This window comes from Martes martes (assembly GCF_963455335.1).
Source record: "Martes martes genome assembly, chromosome: 10".
Classification (NCBI taxonomy): Eukaryota; Metazoa; Chordata; class Mammalia; order Carnivora; family Mustelidae; genus Martes; species Martes martes.
The window spans coordinates 3,255,178-3,277,665 of NC_137898.1; the positions used below are offsets into that span (position 1 = coordinate 3,255,178).

The 22,488-nt window shown below is 55.1% G+C and overlaps 1 protein-coding gene across 3 annotated transcripts in view; it reads right to left on the reverse strand.

Moving 5' to 3' along the window:
* PPFIA1 (PTPRF interacting protein alpha 1) overlaps positions 1-22,488 on the reverse strand; it is an 84,277-nt gene that overhangs the window by 31,256 nt on the left and 30,533 nt on the right. For 2 of the 3 annotated variants that reach the window (XM_080814959.1, XM_080814958.1), the window contains exons 3-14: positions 16,891-16,992; positions 16,371-16,535; positions 15,684-15,758; positions 15,220-15,321; positions 14,836-15,057; positions 13,246-13,392; positions 11,600-11,734; positions 10,056-10,139; positions 6,851-6,982; positions 5,472-5,534; positions 4,283-4,362; positions 1,254-1,389 (exon numbers count right to left, since the gene is read on the reverse strand). In XM_080814959.1, the coding sequence (XP_080671085.1) occupies positions 1,254-1,389; positions 4,283-4,362; positions 5,472-5,534; positions 6,851-6,982; positions 10,056-10,139; positions 11,600-11,734; positions 13,246-13,392; positions 14,836-15,057; positions 15,220-15,321; positions 15,684-15,758; positions 16,371-16,535; positions 16,891-16,992 (1,443 nt within the window). Of the gene's footprint in view, positions 1-1,253; positions 1,390-4,282; positions 4,363-5,471; positions 5,535-6,850; positions 6,983-10,055; positions 10,140-10,479; positions 10,555-11,599; positions 11,735-13,245; positions 13,393-14,835; positions 15,058-15,219; positions 15,322-15,683; positions 15,759-16,370; positions 16,536-16,890; positions 16,993-22,488 lie in introns of all 3 variants that reach the window. The other variant, XM_080814960.1, reaches the window with a different exon arrangement.

Consider the following 22,488-nt stretch of genomic DNA (forward strand, 5'->3'; position numbering starts at 1 on the left):
TCCTTCCAGCTGCCACTGTGACTTTGCTCCCAGCCAGAGTACAGGCTCTCCAGAATGCGGGTCCATTTGTCCACACATCCTCGCCTCCCAGTGGAGCTTGTCGCGAGCAGGCTCCCCCAGAACTGGACTCAGCTTGTCAGCTGCCCTTGACCTGTCCCCTGCCCTGAGCACTTGGTCACTGCACCTTGACGTCACTGCTCTGTCTCTGCCAGTTCTGTCCCCGTCCCCCCAGCTTGTGCACTGGGAGCGCCCGGAGCTCTACTCTTGGACCTCAGGTCTATCCACAGGTGCCCACCTGGTGACTCTACCTTGCCTGTGCCTCTAGATGCCACAAGTGGGTCCTGGTCTCAATCCTTCTCTCCAGTTAAGGCCTCCTCGGGCCCAGACTGGCGTATCCGACTGCTCAGCAGACCTGTCCCCTTGGGTGTCCGATGGGCCTGCCGACCCGTGAGCCAGGCTGAGGCCCCACACTAGCCTCCACGACCCCGTGGTCCTCCCCGCCTCGGGAGGCAGACTTCCTGTCGAGAGGTCACGTGGCGAGGAACTGAGGCCCCACCACAGCCAGGCAAGGGCGCCGGCCCCAGGTGGGCGTTCCAGTGGCCCAACCTCCGGAGGCCTGAAGCCAGACGCACCCGCTCAACCCTCCCAAGTTCAAGGACATTGTGAACTACTGAACGTTCATTCCAAGCCACTAGGCACCACAGCAGCGTGTTAAATAGCGGCAGATGACGGACACACGTGCCGCATCTGACTCCACGGGCCGGCCGCCCCTCACCACACTTGCGCGCAGAGGACTCCGCCTCTCATCCGTCCTTCCGCACTGCTGCAGCCCCGGGGCTCCAGGGACGCCGGGCGCAAACCCGCTCAGGGAGGACGCAGACTCAGAATACAGACCCGTCTACAAAGACACATGCTGCCGACCACGGAGGTCTGTAAGCTTCCGAATGCGAATTCTTTGTGCTTAAGGAAGAACACATGTGTTTACTCTTAACAGTTCAGGCCTGTACTAACTGGCGCTGTGCTGTGCTTAATCTTAAGTCACACTTTACCCGCGTTCCCACTCTTTAAAAAGAAAAGAAGCCCTAAGAGTAGACTCTGAGCCGGCAAAAGAACGGGGGCCGGGGGTGGGGGGCCAGAGACAGTGACCTGTCAGCACTGCCACTCCGGAAGGGCGTGTAAGTCAGAGGACACGGCAGGTGACACTTGGGGAGGTGCGAGGGTGCCGAGAGCCCACTGGGGACGGAGGCCCTTGCCTTGGAAGGCTCATCTCGCAGAGCAGCCAGACGGCCCTTCTGGGGGCGCCGCAACACCGCACCGCTGCTGTAGGAGTCCGTGGGGCCATCTGCCACAGGGAACCGGAAATCAGGGACACTGCCCAAGTGCGGTCGGCTGAAACACGGGAAAAAAAGAAAAGGTCGTCACTGGAAGAAAAGTAAACCGTGAGCTCTGTTAGCCAAGCCAGAACCTGTCAGTCGGAAGATGATTTCACCAAAAAAGGCCTCTTCGAGGAGGGCATCTGTTCCCCATCTCCCCTAACAGCTCGCTGCCCACGCCCCGCAGAGGGTGTCCACCCCAGCAGGCGCAACACCTGGACGCCCAGGAGAGCAGGGCAGACGCCCCGCACAGGCAGGCGAGCACGTCACGGCCCAGCGGTCTGAGAGCTGGAGGACAGGTGTGCTCTCCGGCTCAGAGCCCGCCCCCAGGCCCACTGTCCTGCATTTCCACGTCCCCGTCCCCCCGAATGATCAGGAAGCGCACCGACCCATCACGCTGGCCTTCAACTGCCATCATCACTTGTGCCAAGGCCCCCTGTGTGAGGCCTAGTGACCCCAGGGACTCCCCCAGCTGCTACTAGCTGCTGTCTTAGGGCACCGGTGGCAGAAGCTTTCCGAGTCCCAGCTTATGTGCACTGGGTTTGGCGGCACACCCGGTGTTTCCGGTCAGAAGCACAGGCGTGCGCAGTTAGGCCGGCAGACGGCCGGCGCCCTGGGATGGGCAGTCCCGAGGAGAGGCAGATGGAGCCCGGGGCACCAGACGGCAGAGCTGCAGTGGCCGTCAGCGGCTCCCTCAGCAAACGCTCCGGAGAGAAACTGGCGAGCAGAGATGAAGGAGCGCGGCGGCCGAGAGCCCGCACGCCTGGCCTCGGCCACGGGTTCACCCCTGTGCCCTGATTCTGGCACAGAGTCCAGTGGCTCCTCGTTCTCTGGGAGAGGAGTGGCTGCCTGCGTTTTCAGAAATCCTTAAGATCCTGGGAGACAGAACCTACTCATGTGATTAGGGTCAACTCAGGAGGGGGCCGCTGGCACCTCCCCGCCGTCTGCAGACGGGGCCACTCGGACAGGCCGCCCCCCTCCACTTGCGCTCCATGCACCTCCCTCTGGTTTTGAAAGGAACGCCTTCGTTCAGTGTTGCTTGAGGATGCTGTTGGCCACAGCCTCCTTTCTCTTCCTCTAGTCCCTGCTTCCCGAAGCTGCCTGCTTGCACTCGGCAGTTCGAGGACGGCCGCTCTGGGGCCATGGCACGTCGCGAGATCGGTGGGAGCTACACGCACGAAACCCTGCGTGTGATGTGGGGTGGTACACGGACCCTCCAGGGGTCACGAGTGTCACCTAATTCCGATCCCCTTCTGGGGCTTACTTCCTCCCGAGCCCGCCACCCTGCATCAGGTCGTGTCCCTAAACTATGTCCCATCGGCCCCAACCGTGTGTGGGAGCCTGTCTGTCACCTCTCTCCTGCTCTGCAAATTAGACCATCTCCTTCTGCTGGAAAAGGTCACGTGGATAAGACCAGGGGGGCTGCACCTGCTGGCCAGCAGCCATCTTTCCAATCCTGCCCCCCACGGCTCGCCTGTGCTTATTGCGACACGTCTGTCCCACAGCTCCCACCAGCCTCTTGTCGGCCACCGGGGGGGTGGGGCTCTCCATGAGACCACTTGAAACACACCCCTCCTCCGCACCTATCTTTGGACCACACAGCCGCCTGTGACCGTGGCCACTCCTTCCGCCCCTCTCCATCCTTCACGTTTGCTAGCACACCCAGAACAGGCAGACACACACGGACTTCTGTCATCACACTGTCCCACAGTGCCACCCCTCAGGTTTCCACACGGCCCCTTCCCTTCATACTCCAACTTCTGCCAGTGTGGCGGGCGCTGTGTCCGCCTCCTCACACACACGTCTTCAAGCCGGGAGCAGCGCCACTCGTGACCCTGGCTTCCCACCGGCGAGGCTCTCAGTCAGCAAACCAAGAGCCTGCTCTGCGCCCCGATCCTCCCACGCTCTGCCCCACCTGCACACACTCCCGCTCCTTCTCAAAGCTCTCCCTCCGGGGGTTCCCCACACAGGGACAGCTTCCGGCTCTGCCTCTCTGTGCCTCCGCCTTCCCCGAAGCGTCCCCCTCCTTCCTACACGCAGGCCCCACAGGCACAACCACAAGATACCCCCGACCTTCCCGAGAGCCCACGCCTGTGATCGCTGAAACACCGGCGCGGCCTGCCTGCGCCTGCTTCCTGCAGACCAAGGAGGCTCACTCAGCCACCCGGCAGCTCTCAGTCAAGTGCGACTTTCACGTGATGACTCTTTCCTACCATGGGGCAAACAAACCCCCAACACCTTCGTGGGACTGTAGGACACGGGGCGACCTGCTAGGCTCCCGGGCCAGCTGACCCCCTCCCACAGCCGCTGACTCCAAGCTGTCCCAGGAGACTTAGGGTGACCACACATCATTCTCCTTCAATCCCTTAAAGAACGTGAAAAGCTACAAGCGCTAAGCTGAGCCCGTGAACTCAAGGCGCCCCTCACAATTCTGGCCGTGCGGCCGCTCCCCGGCAACCCCACTGGCCTTGTGGGGGGCCCACTGCTCCCAGGGGCACAGGGCCCTCCTCTGACATGCTAGGCTCGGTCCTCCGGGACCCACACTGTCAGTGCTGCACTCTGGGGACCCGCAAATTCACCCGCCCATGCACAGACTGATCATTCCCTACCTTCCAAACCCCCTCCCACAGCTGGGAGCTTGGCCAAGGACAGGACTCCCAGTCCCTCAGGTGCCCAAACCCAAATCTCCGCTCCCATCTGCCAATAAGCGAGCTTCCAGCTCCGCATGACCCCGGGAACACTCTTGTGGATGCATTTCAGGTGCTAAAACAGGGATGTGTGAACTGGTTCATGCGAGGCCCGTGGCTCCTCCAGCCCATATTTGCGGGCCGGTTCAGGTCGGACATGTGGCAAGGGGAAGCGACCCTCGCCTCACCCGGAACATCCCTGTGAACTGGTCCGTGTCATACCCGTGATGAAGGGAAGCGCCTCTCAGCCGCGTCTGGTCTAACTCCGCTCTCAGCGCCTCCACGTTTAGGACAAGCTGATCCTACAAGAGAGCAGAGGGCATCGACTCTGGCCACCTCTTGCAGGACTCAAAATGACCTGCGACAACAGACTCTTAACCCGGCGCCCACGCTGCTGGTCACCAGAGGGGAGGCAGCCGGGCGGGTGGGGCATCGATGAACGGGGTGAGGAGGTGAACACGTAGGAGCTTCCGGTTCGCGATCTGTAAGTCATGGGGGTGGAAAGCGCGGTCCAGGACACACAGCCAGTGATCCCGCAGACACTGTGGGGACGGGACGTGACCGCAGCGGTGGTGAGCACCGAGTGACATACAGACTCGAGAGTCCGTGTGCCGTATACCCACAACTGTCCGAACCCCACAGGTTAATGATGTGCCAATTAAAAAGTACGGAAAAGTGACTTGCATTACGCGTGGTCACAGGGGCTCGCGACCACAGCAGGGTGTCTGTAGTGGTCACGAACACCCCACATTTAATTTCGAGCAAGTGTTCTCCAAGAGTCTTACGGTAAACCTGAACACTCGGGTCACCAAATTACCCTCGTTAACCCCGGCAGACAGAGCTATGAGCTCTCAGTCACAGCCAGCCTTTAGAGGAGAAACACCAGATCGTGAACGATGACTAACTTTGCAACAAGAAGCGGAACTTTCTGGGTGGTGGGGAGAGCCGGGCCCATGCTCTACTGCACAGAGTCTCCTGTTCCCATCTTGCTCGGGGCATCTGGAGCCCAACCTCGCTTTTGTCCACGCAGAGGAGCGCGGGAAGCCGACAGAAGTCTTAGGGCACCCAACAGCTCACGAGCCGTGCTGTCCCACGCAGCAGCCGCACCGCACGTGTGTCGGGTTGGGTCAACTTGAACTTCACCGCTTCTCCTTACGGCTGTAAACGCAGCTGCCAGCACACATTAGGTGACCCCGGTGCCTCACGCTGACCTCCCGCTGGCCAGCACTACACCACATGAGAGGTTTACGGGAACATTTCCACTTTCGAATGAACCAGAAAGGATTGGAATCCTGAACCACGCCCATGGAAGGCCGCTGTAAAGCTCAGGGCAGCGGCCCCCAGAGCAGCCCCCAGCTCGGCTCCACTCCTGGCTCGGCGGACCCCCCGAAAAAGTCAGAGAGGAAAGTACCTTATCGTGTTGTGCCTCTTCTAACTGCTTCTTCGCAGTTTCAACTTCTCGCAACAGAGAATTCTGAAAAAGATGCAGACGGAGCTTTGGTACTGGTTCTTGAAAACGTCCCATGCGATACAGCATGGCCACGCTTTTGTGTAAAAGAATACGGTACCACAGAAAAGGAACGGACCACAGGACCATGCCAACCAGCAGGCCACAAGCCCACAGAGCAAATGCGGACAATGACATCAAATAACAGCATGTAACAATGTGTCTGCATAAAATCTCTACACTGATCGATTCTCTAAACGTAAGTATGACAAGTTCGTGGAGTAAGTTTGTTTTAATCAGTTAAAGCGGTTTGTACTAGCTTTTAGGCTTTGTAATTCTCCAGTCACTTGGGAATCCTGACGTAAGTGTCAAATGTGTAATTCAAATCTCAGATAAAAATATTCCTACACGAGGGCTGGCCCATCAGTGCAGTAACCGCCCTACGCGGTAATAATGTTTCATTATGGGTCCTACGTAAAACTAATGTGTCATGTAATCAGCCGTGATCACTGGTGTCTCCGAAATGAGCATGACTCCAAGTGCCGACCTTAGGAAAGATTCTGGGCCCAACTTGAGGGAGGCGGCTGTAGCCAGAACAGGTTTTATCAAGCGGGAATCCAAGTGTCGCCACCGGAGCTTCTCTGACATAGATTCTCGGACACGCCTTCACTCCAGTTACAGCTCGAGTATTTCCATGATGACAGTACGAGCCCAGGCTCAGACTTTTTCCAAACCAGATGAAAAGAGAGAAGGCAGGAGATGAAAAAGGAGAGAGTCTGTCTTCGGCTGATTAAAGCCCTTATGCAACACTGGGCTCCTACAGTGTCATCTTCCTAAGAGGGACAGAAATTCGTCCCCGAAGCAATAGCATCACGGCTGAGGGCAGAACACACAGTTTCATGCAAGGCTGGCGGACGAGGCCACATCTGGCCACTGCCCGGTGCTGGAAATCAAGGGTCCCTGGCACACGGCTGCACCCACTTGTCCCGTACAGTCTATGGCTGCTCTTGTGCTAATTACTGACAGCAGGAGGTTATTTTACACAAGTCTACACAATATTCACAATTAGTAAAAGCCTCCGATCCCTACAATTCTGGCCCTTTACAGACCCAGTTTACAGACTCCTGCTCTAGACAGAGAGTAATACACGTGGCGGGTGAGGACAGGACGCTGCCAAGTCAGTTCAGTGAGTGGGTAAAGTCTGTCCCGTTCCCACGTCAGAGAATAACTCGTGCTTCCGCTACCGTCTGTCACCTGCCATTCGGCACTAATCCTCCGGAGCAGAGCGTGAGCGCTCTCCTGTGGAGGGTGGGAGCCCCCCGGGCATGCTCGCGACACCCCACCTTGTCCTCCAGAGCAGCCATTCTCTCTTTAAGATGCAGCTGAAGCCTCTCGTTGGATTCCGAAAGAAGCTTGTCCACAGTGTCTGACAGACGCTTGTTATGCTCCTCATTCATTTTTTCTCTCTGTCTTGCCTAAGACCGAAAAACAAAAGATTACAAACTTCCGGGAAAGGTATGACCCGTAGTTTGGCCACTGCCGACACTGCTGCTCTAAATACTAGGGTGCAGGTGCCCCTTCGAGTCACTATGTTTGTTGCCTTTGGATGAACCCCTAGTAGTGCAGTTGCTGGGCCGCGGGGTGGTTCTGTTTTAAACTTCCTTTTAATTTACTGTTTTCCAGAGTGGCAGCGAAAGTTTGCATTCCCAACATCGACAGACAAATGAATAGAGAAGATGTGCTGTGTGTGTATACAATGGAATGTTACTCAGTCACCAAGAAGAATGAAATCTTGTCACTTGCAATGACGTGGACGGAACTAGACAGAGAGTATCATGCTAAGGGAAATAAAGTCAATGAGAAAAAGACATACACCATATGATGTTACTCACGTGGAATTTAAGAAACAAAACAGACAGGGGCGCCTGGGTGGCTCAGTGGGTTAAGCCTCTGCCTTCAGCTCGGGTCATGATCTCAGGGTCCTGGGATCGAGCCCCGCATCTGGGTTCTCTGCTCAGTAGGGAACCTGCTTCCCCACTCCCCTCTCTGCCCCCCTCTCTGCCTACTTGTGATCTCTCTGTCAAATAAATAAAATCTTTAAAAAAAAAAAAAAAGAAAGAAACAAAACAGATAAACATAGGGGAAGTGAGGGAAACATAAGACGAAATCAGAGAGGGAGACAAATCACAAGAGACTCTTAACTCGGGAACAACTGATGGCTGCTGGGGGGGGAGGTGGGGGGCCTGGGGTGACTGGGGGACAGGCATTATGGAGGACAGGAGATGGAGAGAGCACTGGGTGTTACATGCAACTGACGAATCACTGACCTCCACCTCTGACACTAATAATACACTATATTGTTAACTAAACTGAATTAAAATTTTTAAAATTTTTTAAAAAGAATAAAGGGTGTGATCAGGGTTTCCAAAATGCCAAGGACTAATGGCGTGATTCACTCGCGTGCTGCCCTGGGCTGGTCCATCCCACTGCCACCCTCGGGGCACTTGTGCACCAGCACTGACATATCGGTGCAGAGAAACGCAGGGACAAGTTCCGGAGATCATTGATTAGAAGGTCCCAGTGTTTCTGTTAAAGCACTCACGGGCCGCAGGCATGTCATGAATTACTAACAGATGACTCGGGAGGCAGATTTACATGCAGGAACGGGCGGGCGTATTTTTAAGGGGATCAGCTTATCTACACACGGGGGGAGGAATTTTCCTGTGTGTAAACAGAAGCTTGGATCTGGATTCGGGGCGGGGGGGGGGGATGAACCAATTTACACAGCAAAAGGTAAAAAAAACCCATTTTGGAGAAAACTTCAGGGGCAACAAGAGACTTTCATCTGTTTTTCTGTATGTTCATACATCGCCTGAATGTTCTATAACGAAAACTTATGTTCAAAGATTACAACTAATTACCTCAAGGAATTTAAAAACATAGTAACAAAGTTGACAGTCTCTGTTTGCCAAACCATCACCCATCTCCTGGTTTACAGAGCTTGTGCTGGCCCCTATCCTGAAGGAAGACAAAACCTAAGGCGTGGGAATAGGAAGTGCTCAGGGCAGCAGTTGGGACGGTGACCGAGAGCATCACCTGAGCTGGGGACAGGGCTCAGCGGGTTCTCCCGGGCAGAGGGGACAGGGTGGAGACGGGCTGTCCGGGCGCGCCGCCCACGCAGGGGGAGTGAGCCCACAAGGACACACCACGGACTGGACAACAGGGTCAAGTCCTCTGTGCCGGCCTCCTCGGCTCTAAAACATGGGTGCTGGCACCTCTCTTCTTGCAAGGATGAAACAGAGCACAGAGAACCCCACCGCGCACACAGCAGCTATGAAACGACCCACCACAACCCACGGGAAGGAAGCAGGTTGAGGATTTTTAAAGCAAAATAGCTGACAAGCTGGCTTCGGATTACCCGAGTTATGACAGAGCCCCCATCTCCACACCTGTCCTTTCCGGTGACAACCCAGCCCCGAGAAGCAGTGAGTCCATCCCCGAACAGCTAGTCTAACCCTCTAACAGGCGAGTGTCTGCCTGTGTGCACGCGTGTGCGTGTGACATGGGGGCCGGGGCTGCCCAAGCCGCAGTCCTGTGGCCGGAGACAGAATTCTCACTTCTGGGGGCACCTGGGGGCTCAGCGGGGGAAGCCTCTGCTTTCGGCTCAGGTCATGATCTCAGGGTCCTGGGATCGAGCCCCGCATCGGGCTCTCTGCTCAGCGGGGAGCCTGCTTCCCCCCTCTCTCTGCCTGCCTCTCTGCCTACTTGTGATCTCTGTCAAATAAATAAAATCTTAAAAAAAAAAAAAAAAAAAAAAAGAATCCTCACTTCCCACGAGCTCGTGTGTGATCCTCGGCAGCCCCTGGCCAGGCACGTATGCTTCTGGTGAAAACAAAATCTGATGGCCTTGAACCGCCGGCCTGCGGCTACGGGCTGCTGTCTGGGTCCGCGGCCCGGTCGGCCTGAGTCTCTCCACACGGACACGTGAGCAACTCCTCCAGTGAAAACTCTCTGGGGATTTAACAGACGCGCACCCCCGCCCTACCACAGCTCAAGGACGGACGTCCCCTTCTCAGGAAGAGCTATCCTGGCCGGTGCTTTTATGTCTTGAGCGAGACTTCAGTACTTGAGGATCAAGGTCAGGGCCGCGACCTGACTTCAGGACCTCAATGTCATGGACTAGGCGAGCAGACTAATCCTCTAGGAGCCCCAGCCAGCACCTCCAGTTTGGCTGAGGGGCACCTGTGAGATCCCACCTGCACACGGAGCAGCTCTCCTGACGAGCTAGTCAGAGCGGCGGGACATGGGGTCCCTGCACCCCAGCAGCACTGCCCCGGGGCACCGGTCTCGTCCCCCGCCACCAATGCCGACCTGACACGGTCTGTGTGGTGGGTGCACCCACCAGCAGCCAGCTGGCGGAGGAGGCCACTAACTCTGCACCTGACAGAGTCAAGAAGGGGACCAGTGTCTGGGTGGGGAGAAGCGGGAAACGAGGCGCTGCCACCCCCAGCAGCGCCCGGCGCGCAGCCCCTGTGCCCGGACACGTACCCGCTGCAGCTCCTGGTTCTTCTCCTCCAACTGTGCCTCCATCTGCCGGAGCCTCTCCTCGATGTTGCCGTGCCTCTCCTCGGCCTGTCGGCAAAGACACGGTCAGCCCCATGGGCGGCCCCGTCCGTGCCACCGTGCTGCGCGCCAGCGCAGGACAGCCACAAGCGCAGCATGCTCTGTGCGGGGCTCACACTCCGCCGGGCGGGGCGGCCTCTCCTCCCGCCCGGATCGCACCCTGCGCGGCCGCACGTGCCGCAGCGCCAAGCACCAGGCCACCGAGGCCCGACCAGGCCGATGCCGGCCTCTGCCCATGCAGAGGGGCCTCCCCGCAGCCCGGCCCGGCCGGGGGCTGTCTCCTGGGCTCGCTCAGCACAGACAGCAGGAAGCGGCAAGCAGCACGGAGCCGCGCGCGCGTGCGCGCTACCTTCCTAAGCTGGGAAGCGAGTTCGAACAGTCTAGCTTCCTTAGCGGCACAGCTTCCCGAAGACAAGAGGTCAGGCTACAAGGCCGACCGGGGACAGAAGAGATGACAGGGGGAGAAAAGAAACGGAGACTTTACACGCAGATCACAGAGGAGAGGAGAGGCTGTTACAAGCTGGTAGCCACGAGCCTGCTCTCGGAAACGGTCCTGTGAGCCCCCAATACTGTCCGCCCGAGCCAAGGGCAGCCTTCGAGAACAGCACCTGGGACTGTCTTGCCCCTTCTCCCCGGGGACCTCACAAACCGGTGTGAGCGGAGATGCGAGGACTGACAGGTGCCTCCCTACGGGCTCCCTCGGCAGGGGGCATGCGACCACACTCTGCCTGCTGGGTGTCTGCACCCTGGAAGGCTGCACTGTCTGCTGGGATTTGTGCTTCCTCTTCCCACGCGGATCCCCTGACCTCAACAGCCACCACATCACAGCTGGACACTGTGTCCTTGCCTGCTGGTGCCCACCCCCCACTACCGCGTGGATGGCGAGGACTGGGAGGGCAGGGCTGTGTCGCACACATGCTAGCCCGTATCTCTCAAACCCATGAATGAGTTACTTAAAGCTTTCGGTATTATATACTTATTTGGATCACCTTCAAAAGAGAATAGGATTTTCATTTTTCTGGGAAAAATTGATCCTTTCTTTTAAAGTAATCTCTCCGCCCCACGTGGGGCTTCCCCTGACAGCGGCGAGACCGAGAGGCGCACGCTCCGGTGACCGAGCCAGCCAGGCGCCCTGACCCTTGCTTTAGCCAGAGCTCGTGTCTCGAGCTTTGAGGTGTTGACTTGAATCACCCTGAGCAGCAGTGAGCGTCAGATCAAGCCCTCCGGAAACAGTGCAGTAGACATCTGACAAAACTGGGGGAAATCAATGTAGGGGGAACGAAAAGGGGACGATTCCTGACGCTGAAAAAGCACGCGACCTCAGACAGAAGCGCGCTGAACACAGTGGGCCCAGAGCTCCTTCCTGGCTCGGATGCTCCGACACGAGGAACAACGGTAACTAAGGCTCACGAACCCGGCACCATCCAACTCCAAGTCCCAGCCCGGGCCCCGAGGGACAGGCAGCCCACCTTGGAGAGCGCGGCCACCCTCTGCGCCAGTTCGGCCTCCACCTCGGGGAGCGTCTCGGCCTTCCGCAGGGTCTGCTGCAGCTTCTGCTCGGCGAGCTCCAGGCGCTCCTGCAGCTGCCGATTCCTGTCCTCGGTCTAGGAGAGGAAGGCAAAGCATCACAGTGCAGCCCGTCTTCCAGCCGCTCCCATGTTTGATGAAATGAAACGAGATCTAAGCACGAGAGCTACTGAACGAGCTCCGACAGAAGCCCACTGTTTTGGTAGCTGCTTCCGAGTACAATTTTTCTTCCTGTGACGAACATACACCCACTTTCTTGGGCTTGATTTCAACGTTCAAAACACCTCCTGCCAAAGCACTGCTCTTCCTAAACATCTTCAACCAAGTCTCTACATAGAAAGAAGTTCCCAGGCTTTGTTAAAGAAAACCCGCGTTCTGTAGAAGCTGGCTCATTCTTCTTGACAACTTAAGGAAAGAAGGGTTCGGTCCTAACCCTGCTTAAAAAATGACCAGACCCCTCGCCTTTCGCAGACCGTGGGCGTGTAAGCCACACACAGCTCACACGGCCTCGGAAGTGCAGGCCTTCTAAGAGTCCACCTAATGAAATGCTAGTCACATTATTTTCATAACTGAGTAATTATTCCTTAAAAACACTCTCGTTCTAAGAAACATTTTTTTTAACGAAGAAAATTCAAACAAGACTGTTTCTTTAAAGAAATTTTAAGAGGCGCCTGGGTGGCTCAGTGGGTTAAAGCCTCTGCCTTCGGCTCAGGTCATGATCTCAGGGTCCTGGGATGGAGCCCTGCATCGGGCTCTCTGCTCAGCGGGGAGCCTGCTTCCTCTTCTCTCTCTCCCTGCCTCTCTGTCTACTTGTGATCTCTGTCAAATAAATAAATAAAATCTGTAAAAAAAATTTTTTTAAAAATCATGGATAAGCCGAGGTTCCTGAGAGGCCAACACCTGCTCACGTGCGGGCTCCTTCTTTCTCCTGTGTGCGCGTGTCCGTGTTTATCTGTACGCACCCTCAGAAGACACAGCACGCCGTACTCAGTGTTTTGTCACCTACCTTTTACGGTCATTATTTAGAACGTCTTACGTGCTCTGGAAGAGCATCGCACAATGTAATTCTGAATGGTTTCCTAGTATCTTACTCTTTATTATTATCTTGGACCTAACGATACACTTTACAACATATCAGACAAGCTCACTTTCTTTCCAAGAGGCTGGCTTTGGCTCTCCTGCTAACTCCGGACGACCTGAGACGAGCCGGGCAGAGAAGCTGGTGTGGCTTCCCAACCATGGGAGGGGCCCGTTTCTGCACCTGCCATTCACCCCCAACCCAAGTACCAACAAAAGGGACCAACTGCCTCCACGCTCTCGGCCACTCCCTCCTCCTCTGGTAGAAATGCTAAGATGCACCAGATTAATGTGCAATGAAAACAAAACAGAGCAAAGAATGGAGGTTGCATGAAATCCTAAATAAGTAAAAACCTGCAAGTTGAGATAACCAAGTTCTTGAACATAATTTTCTAAGATCATAAAAACTTTACACTGAGACTTGATTTCCAACACAAAAGTCACAGGAAAAAGGTCTTTAACTTCATCAGTAATAGACGAAAGTCGAATGAAGTTCGACGAAAGCCACTACCTGCCGATGCATAGAGTCTTTATTTGCAATCTCATTTTCAAGTTTATCGTTGAGGTCGTGCACAGAGGTGGCTTCGCGCTGTGCCGCGAGGTAGCGTTTTTCAAGAGTAGTGATCCTCTCCTCCATGTCCTCCTTCTGGGCCATGGCCTACATCAAGTATTTCAAAGGGAAAAAAGGCAAGTAATTAACATATGCACATTAATATACTCCACACACAAAAACCGAACTAAATCCTGATTTTCAAAGTCAAATATAAAACCAGTGTCCTCAAAATTGAGAGAGGTGCCAATGCCTCTAATACGAATGAAAATATACTTACCTCAAATATCCCAAGTCCCTACACGACCAATGAAGACTCAGCTGTCTTCATACTACGTCAGGCCGCTAAGTGTACCAAGCTTACTCTTTCCTACATGATGCTACAAAAGAAACGCGGAATCAAATATCCCCACACGGCAAGAATGCTGGGAGCTGAAGGTGCGAGCAACAAGGCGCGGCCTCTACCGGCCCTGACACCGGTGGGCATTCCACGGAGCAGGCAGTGGCCTCTCCCAGACAGATCAGGGGACGCAGCCATCGTTTCCCTGCGTAAAGGCTGGATGAAATCACAGCTGATCACCACAGAACTGGAGCACTGCTGTCGACCAACGGAAGCGAGATACCACGTCTGCTGTGACTGGAAGCCACCATCTGAAGCCCCATCCTGCAGCGAACTCCACCACGGGGAGTCTGACACAGAAAGTGGGCCCAGAACCTTCTGCCCCGCCTGCCTGTCCCCCACCCTAAAAATTCATCTCAGGTCCCTCCCTGTTTACGAAGGAACTTATGTCAGTGAAGTCTTAATATTTCAAGTGACGAGTCTTAAAAAGAGAATTTCACAATTCTCTGCATACTAAACTCAGCTACAGAATCTCCTACCCTTGCCAAAGAAAAATATAACAAAGTAGGTTATATAATCCCTACAAATATTTTTCTTTGTTTTAAACTCTTGGGTGAAATTAGGCCCGCTACACTACTACGCAGAAAGGAAGCCTGAGTGTCCACGTTTGAGGGTGTGACAGGTCCTCCTGCAGCCCGGGGGTGGGGGGCGGCGGGGTGTGGGGTGTGGGGGGAGGAACGACTGTCTGTCTACAGGGACACCATACAGTGAGCAACAGGTGGGGGCACCAGAGAAAGCATCCTGCCCTTCACCTGTTTTGTAAACATGATTTGATTCCCATACATCACTGCACACACGGAAACGATTGCCGGAAATGAGTACCCGTGTACCGGGTCTGACAGCATGATCCTGGTGACCCAAGTGTGAGCAAGGCCACTGCCCAGCGGGTCTGACCGCTGATGTCTGAGAGCACATGAGCCCTCTGGGTGCGGCGGGTCAGAAAGCTCGGACGGCGGCCAGCGCGCGCCCTCAGCAGTGCACGCACTAGCAGCACAAAAGACACTGACGCGTGCACCAGAGTGAAACACGAGTGTGATGGAGAAGAGATCCAGACAGCCGGACTCTGCCAAGGGGAGACATCCACACGCAAGGGTCCCACCGAACACCCCCATTCAGCTTGACGACGGCGCAGCGACGCCCCCGTCACTCACTTCACGGACATCGCGCTGCAGCTTCGTGTTCACCTCCTCAGACTTGATGAGGTCCTTCCTGGCGGTGTCCAGGTCCTCCTCCAGCTCCGCCACGTGACTGGAGAGGGCGGCCAGGCGCTCCTTCATCTGGCTCTGCTCCTCTGACTGCTTGTCTATGATTTCCTGGAGCTCGATGACTTTGGCAAGGTCTTCCTCGTGGCTTAAAGAACCGTCGGAAGATCTCTGGGGGGAAAAAATCCTTGAATAGCCTTGTTTGGTGAGTTAAGGGACAGAGCCCTCCCCGGAAAGAGTCAAGTCCCGCGATCTGTGCCGGGGTCGGCTCCCACGGCCCTTGGGAGCACACAGAGGACATCAGGGAAAGACACAGGGAGACTAAAGACTTGCCTTTCCGTTTGTGCTCGGAGTATTTTCTTGCTCGTGGTTCATGTCAAGCACTCCGTCGGTTAATGTTTTTTTCTGATTATTCTGTTCTTTAAGAATCATTAGCTAGAAGCAAAGAATTGAACACAGGGTGAGGAGATAAAGAGAAATTCCTCCCGGAAAGATGCAACTACAAACCGTAAACACGGGACTGGGCAGCACACACGGTGATGTTGTCTAGCCTGAACACAACTAGGTCAGCAACTAGGTCAGTGCTCTCGACTGGACGATGGGGACATAAGGGACCGTGCGACCCGGCGCTAAGAGCCTAGTGCTGGTCACTGCAGTGGCCCGGGAGGCTGGCTCGCTGGTCAGAAAGACCAGTGACACCTGACGGCCAGCACTGCAGGCTTCATGCTTCTTATGAAAACAAGGGATAAAAATTAGAGCCCCTCTAATCAAATTCCCTGGTGATTTACGCAGCTTACCTCTTTGTGTGTGGCCCCTAGTTCTTCTTCTAACAAACTACACCTTTCAAGTGCTACTCGTAGCCGCTCCCTCACCTGGAAACAGAGGGGTTGAGTGTGTACGTGTTTTTGTTTAATTGCTTCTTAACGTAAAGTCACCCTCGGGACCCATTTGCGTAAGGTAACATGACAGAATGGCTTCAATGTCTTTCACTGATGTTAATGTCAAGAAAACTGGCTTGCTGGGGCGCCTGGGTGGCTCAGTCGGTGAAGCGTCTGCCTTCGCCTCAGGTCATAATCCCTGGGTCCTGGGATCGAGTCCTGCATCGGGCTCCCCGCTCAGTGGGAAGCCTGCTCCTCCCTCTCCCGCTACCCCCCCAGCTCATCTGTTCTCTCTAATAAATAAGATCTTTGGAAAAAAAAAAAAAACTTACTTTGTAACAGCTTTAAATTTTGCAGTTGAGAGAAATCTTCCCCTAAATAAGTTACATTACCCAACTCTTCATGACAAATCAATATACAGCATATGGTAAGTCTTAAGACATTTATACCAACTGCTATGTTTTAACCATACAGAAGTCTGTCCTCTCATGGAAAAGGTGTGTACAGGAGCTCGAGAAGGTTAAAAGTGGACTGCAGTCACACACGCACGAAGCGTGTCCCTGACACAGGGCACGCGCACACCGGGAGCCGCTGGGGCTCGGGCACCTTTTCGTCCAGGGCTTTGTGGTGCTCGAACAAGGACTTGAGTGCTTTGAGCACCTCCACCTCGCTGGACACGCCCGCCGGGGACTGCGCCTGCCGCTTCACCACCGTCATGCGCAGGGACCGCTCGTGCCTGGACACGAGGCACTCCAAATGCTCCAGCAGCAGCTGGTGGGACAGGCCAAGGTAAAAGCATGTTGAAAGAGCACTTGTGATTTCACACTTCCCTTGGGGCAAAAACCCCCTTTTAATCGCATGCCAGGCCAAACACGAATCCCTTCAATTCAGTCTAAAATGAGAGAGCCCCCCCCACCCCCGGAATGAGTTAAAACAGCGTTAGTTCTCATCACGACCCAAACACAATCTGAGCACGCTGAGCTCATCAGTCAGGGTCGACTCCACGGGGAAATGTCGACAGAGTGTTCAAAGCAGGTCGAGCGGAAGCGCCCTGGGTCTACAGGTAGCAGCCGTGCCCCCCAGGCGACCCCGCCAGCGTGCCAACGGCGAGAGCGCGCCGACTGACCCTGGTGTTGTTTCTTTCCGCCTTCAGTTCCGCGATCTCTTCCTCTCTCTCCAGGAGCTGCTCCCTGCAGACGTTGAGCTCCTTGGTAAGTGCCGCGAACTCCTGGGGGGTGGCAACAAAACCGGAGGGGGGCAGGGGGTCGTTAGCCTCCACACCCGCCCGCCACCCCAGAGCCCCGCAGGCACACAGGCTCCCTCCTCGTGACCCGCCCGAGTCCCAAGTGTGTTTCCAAGCGCGGGGCCTGACACCCGAGGGGCCAGGGAGGTTTTCTGGTGCCTCGCAGATATGCGGCTCAGAACCTCGGCTGAGGGGAGAACGCCAGGCCGGGGAGGCCACCGCTTGTCTCCAGCCTCCTGTCCTGCCTTAGCCAGCTCCTGGAGCCTGTGAAGACCATGGGCTTGGGGCAGCCCCAGGAAGAGGCTGGCAGCCCCCAAAGCTGGTCCGTTAGCCTCAACTGGCTCAAAAATCAACCCAGCGAAACGGACCTCTCACAACTGCTGGCAGGCCTCGTGAGGCAAGGGGCGCAGAAGATTTACGTCTATACTCAGAGAACTTTCTGGGGGAAGTGTCCCTGAGAGGATGCCAGTCCCCCTCCCTGCTGTGGGGTCGCTCTCCTGCAATACTGAGCACCACCCTGGGGCCCGACGCACAGGCAGGCTCCAAGAAGTGGACACATACTCTCCGGTCAGTTTCTCAATAAGCAAAACTCCTCGGAAATAAGTAACGTCTTCTGTCCATGAATCTCCTTATTTCTAAGAGTTTTCTCTTCAAAGGACAAAGAAGGGAATAAAGGTTCACTTAACAATCTGACATTCAAAGTATAGAGAGCGGTTGATTTAAGCAACTCCAGAAAATTAACTAACAAGTGGCATACTTGAAGTCCATTCGTAAATTAACCCATTGCAACTCAGAGGGAACTTGACGGCGGAACGCACAGCATTCCCGGCGATCCGACTTTGCAAGGCTGGCGCACAAAAGCCTACAGAGCCACGACATAGAACCGAACCAGGCTGACCCGCCAACGCCAGGGCTTCAACTGTGCAGTTCCACCTCTACCTGCCTTTTTTCCAATAAACGCATCGGAAAATCTTCTGGAGATGTGCAACAATTTGAAAAAACTGGCAGATGAACTGAGTAGCCTAGAAAATGTCAAGAAATTAAGAAAGGGGCGCCTGGGTGGCTCAGTCGGTGAAGCATCTGCCTTCGGCTCAGGTCACGATCTTGGGGTCCTGAGATTGAGCTCCGTGTCGGCTCCCTGCTCAGCGGGAAGCCTGCTTGTCCCTCTCCCTCTGCCCCCCTGCTCCTGCTCTCTCTCTCTCACTCACTCGCACTCTATCTCAAATAAATAAAATCTTTTAAAAATTTTAAGAAAAAGACATGTCATAAATGTATAAAATATATATATATAGGTACTAACCTTTTTTATCATTTGCGGCCATAAAACATGGGCAAATCTACTACAAAAAGTTAAACTTTATGAGAGCGCGCGCGTGCAAGCCCACCCCGTCCCGTACCCGGAGCCACCCGCAGCCGAGAGAGGCGCAAGCGAACGCTGACTGCGGTCTTCAATCACGCCTGTGCGCGCGCGCGGCTGTGGTCCACGTGGTGATCGCGCGCAGATCCCGTGCCGCCTCCCGTGGCTACTGCGGCGGGCGCGAGCGCGGCAGGAATCCGCCAGACACGTGACACTTGTCCTCTCCCATAAGCAGCTCTGTCCTCCAGTAACTTGCGCATCGCAGTCAGAGGCGACTGTCTGTGCTTCCCGACTGTCTGTTGTGTTTACTGCAATCCCAGAAGCCCGGCCACCACCCCGCGACCCATGTGAAGTGCCAGTCACTAGTGCTGCTGGGAGCGCTCCCAAGAGGCAGAGCAAGTCGAGGCGCCCCAGGAACAAGCCGAGCTGCGCGGCCCGTACCGCACACTGCGGCCTGCCCTGCAAGCAAAGACGAGCCCAGGGGGTCCGTGAGGTCGTCGCTGCAGCTGCGCTGACCAGCACAGAAAGCTCGCACTTTCCGCAAAATACGTTCCGGTCCCGCAGTGCAGGTGCAGCCGCGCTGCAGAAAGCGCACCCACACCCTCCAGTACCAGTCTTCAAAACAGGGGGAAGTCATTAGGGGACGGATCTAAAGCTGGAGAATTTCAATGCCAGCAAAGGATCGTCTGGTAATTTTAGAAAGAGGTGCGGCTTTAACACAGGTCAAGGTAACAGGAGAAGTAGCTTCTGCCATCAAGAGGAAGCGGACCCTCCCCCGGACACCACCGCGAGAATCGCGGAGATGCCGGAACGGGGAGACACTGCGTGCCGACTCTGCTCCAGCCTAGGAGAGGGGAGGGGAAATCCGTGAGTACAGGACGTCTGCCTGCCCAGGTTTTTCATGCAGATGTAAGTGCCCTATTTTGGGGGGGAAATGCCACAAAGGACATTTATTCCTGCGGAAGAGACCTGAACGCGGAGACCGAAGGCAGGGAGGGCAGAACGAGCAAGCGCATGTGCGGAGGCAGTGGGGTTTGTGATTAGGCCGGCCGTATCCAGGGCTAACCCCCGGCGCTTGACACCAGCAGCCAGTCCTCCGGCTGTGCAACAAGGAGGCCTGGACAACCAGAGCCCTTTCTCCGGGTCAGGTCCACTGATGCTTCGTCCCTTAACTTGGGAGGTAACCTGACAGGAAGGGGCTGCCGCCTAACTTTTTTTTTTTTTTTTTAAAGATTTTATTTATTTGTCATAGAGAGAACACAAGCAGTCAGAGTGGCAGGCAGAGGCAGAGAGAGAAGCAGGCTCCCTGCTGGATAAGGAGCCCGATGCGGGACTCGATCCCAGGACCCCGGGATCATGACCTGAGCCGATGGCAGCGGCTTAACCCACGGAGCCACCCAGGCGTCCCCCTTAACGTTCTTCTGATACTGGACAATATCCTGGTCACTCCCAACCCTGCAAGCTCGACATGGAATGTGTCCCGGGGGCCCACGTGCCCTGGAGCACACCTCCAATGCAGCCCGTGGGTCGGGGGCCATGAGGACCTGCAAGGCTCATCGCCAGGATCCTTTACGAAAAGGATGGCCAACGTTATAAAAGTGAACCACGACAAAGAGAATGCCTTGGAAGTCTGGAAGGATTATGCCACTGACGACGCCATCGCTGTGACAGGAAACGTCGTGAAAGCCTTCAAACCCAAAATAATAAATTCTTGCTGGAGAAAACGGCCCAAATGTTAGGCATGATCTCCTAGGATTTACGACACAGCCAGTGTGGCAAATCATGAAACCGACATGGCAGAAAAGCTGGCGGATGAAGGGTTCTGAGATGCGGATCTTGGAGAAATGCAAGGGCTCACAGACGCCACCCCGGAGGATTTAACAGGGGATGACGGGACGGAGATGAGAGCTTCTGAGCCAGCGCCGGGGGCGAGGAAGGAGACTCAGAAGACCCTGTCCAGAAACCACAGTGCCATCAGGTACTCTGGAGACGGCTCTGCTTGCTCGAGACCACTCTTGGCTTCCTGTAGCACGCAGACCCGTCCGTGGTGCGGGCACCGAAGCCAAAGCCCGTGGCGAAAGTACCGGCAACGCATATACAGACACTTGTAGAGAAAGGAAGGGGCAAAACCTGAGACAGACTGTACTTCCAGAAAGTGACACCAGGTGCGCCTGCCTCCCCTGAGACGGCGAGACCACCCCGCCCCCCCCCCCGGCCTCTTCCCCCCTCAGCCTACTCCACAGGAGGACCACAAGGATGAGGACCTTTACAATGACCCACGTCCACCTAACGGACAGTGGAGAACCACCATGGCATTCATACTCTTACCTGCTGTGCGTGCAAATCTAGAAAGTGTGCACGGGCAAGGTGAGTGAGATTTAACATACCATCATATTATGTGATATTAACATGCATACACACACATACAAACATATTATACAATTAACACATCATACCATGAATGAATCATGTGCTGGTTGTTTTAGAACTTTGCTTTCGAAGAATTACATTACCTCACAGAATGCCTCTCTCCCCACTGGAGAAAACATGTATCAGCCTATTATCACAATTGTTTTTTTTTAAAGAATGTAACGTTTTTAATACTACAGCATGAGTATGTCTGTAACACAGCAGGCTATAAACGTTTTATAACCATTCACTCATTAGTGGACAGGCGAGGCTATGATGAAGCAATCGTCCCAATGACACCGGGCCTCGCCAAAGCAGTCCCACGCAGTAACGCACGACCTAGATGTAGACAGGAACCTTTCCCGTTACCTTCTCATTTCCGATGTCTGACGGTGACACCATCACACCCGCAAGTCCCAGAAGGCAGCGCTGCTGTAGGAGCTGACAAGCCACCTTGTGAACGGACGACACACGCAGCCATCCATGCGGCTCAGCGCTGTCAGTGTATTTTCCTTGTAATTTTCTTAAAATTTCTTCTCTAGCGTACTTTGCTTTAAGACGATGCTATATATGATACAGCACAGAAGGTCCGTGTGACCCGGGTGCTCACGTCGCCAGTAAGGCTGCTGGTCAACAGGAGGGCATCAGCTGTTCAGTCTGGGGGAGCCCAAAGTTAGACTGAGATGTTTGGGGGCAGGTCAGCACCCCTAACCCCAAGTTGTTCAAGGGGCAACTGTACTCGTCCAGGGGGAATGAAAAGAACAGGCAGTACTGCTACAATCAACAACAGAAAAGAGTAAAATTGGAGTGTTTTCTCTTGAATGCAGTTACTTCAGGGACAGACTAAAGGGGGTGGGGAGGCAGGTAACTTACAGACCCTGAGCGTTTTCGTGGATACAATACGCTAACGGTCATTATATCTAATCTGCCTTCTAAGTCAGACCTGCTTCTTCAAAAACCCACAGTTGTGGGTGATCAGCTTCCAGGATCACAGCATGAAAAGCCCTGTACGCCTGCTCCTCCAGAAACCTGGGGAGAATTATACATAAAAGCAAATACTCAAAGCCTCCAAAACCATCCAATGGCACACAACAAATGAAGGAACATCTACTCAGAAACACCAAGAAAATTCAGTAAGAAAGGTGAGTCTGTAATATCTGAACCCAATCTGACCGCCCCTCCCCCCACTTCCTCCCAGCTCAGGGAGGTGGACATTCCCCTCCAGAGGCTGTAGCCAAGAGCACAGGTCTGCCCCATCCCCCCAGGAACAAGAGCATGGGGTTCTCACGTCCCCCAGCCCCCGGGCCCTAGGGCTTTCCAGAGGTGGGAGCAGGACACCAGTGTTCTCACCGTGCCCCAGCTGCCCGTCCGGCATAGGGGCCACATCCGGGGCATGGGTGCTAGAAAGCAGGGCTCCCAGGTTGTGCTCAGCCTGCTCAGGAAACAGAGGCTGGCACCCTGGTGGAACGGGTCCTGGTCATCTTTGTCCCTGGTCTCGAAGACAGTGGTTGCAAGGCTGGAGAGGACCCCACGCGGCCACCCGCCTTCCACCAAGTGCTCAGCTCCTGGACCAGGGGTGTCATCCCAAGCCTGCAGCTGTCCCTAGGCCTGGTGCAGAGATTGGGGGTGGGGGCAGCAAAAGAGATAACTCCTACTCTCCTCCCAAAGACAACGGCTTCACAGGCCAGGTTTAAACCCAGGTGCTCCAGAGAGCA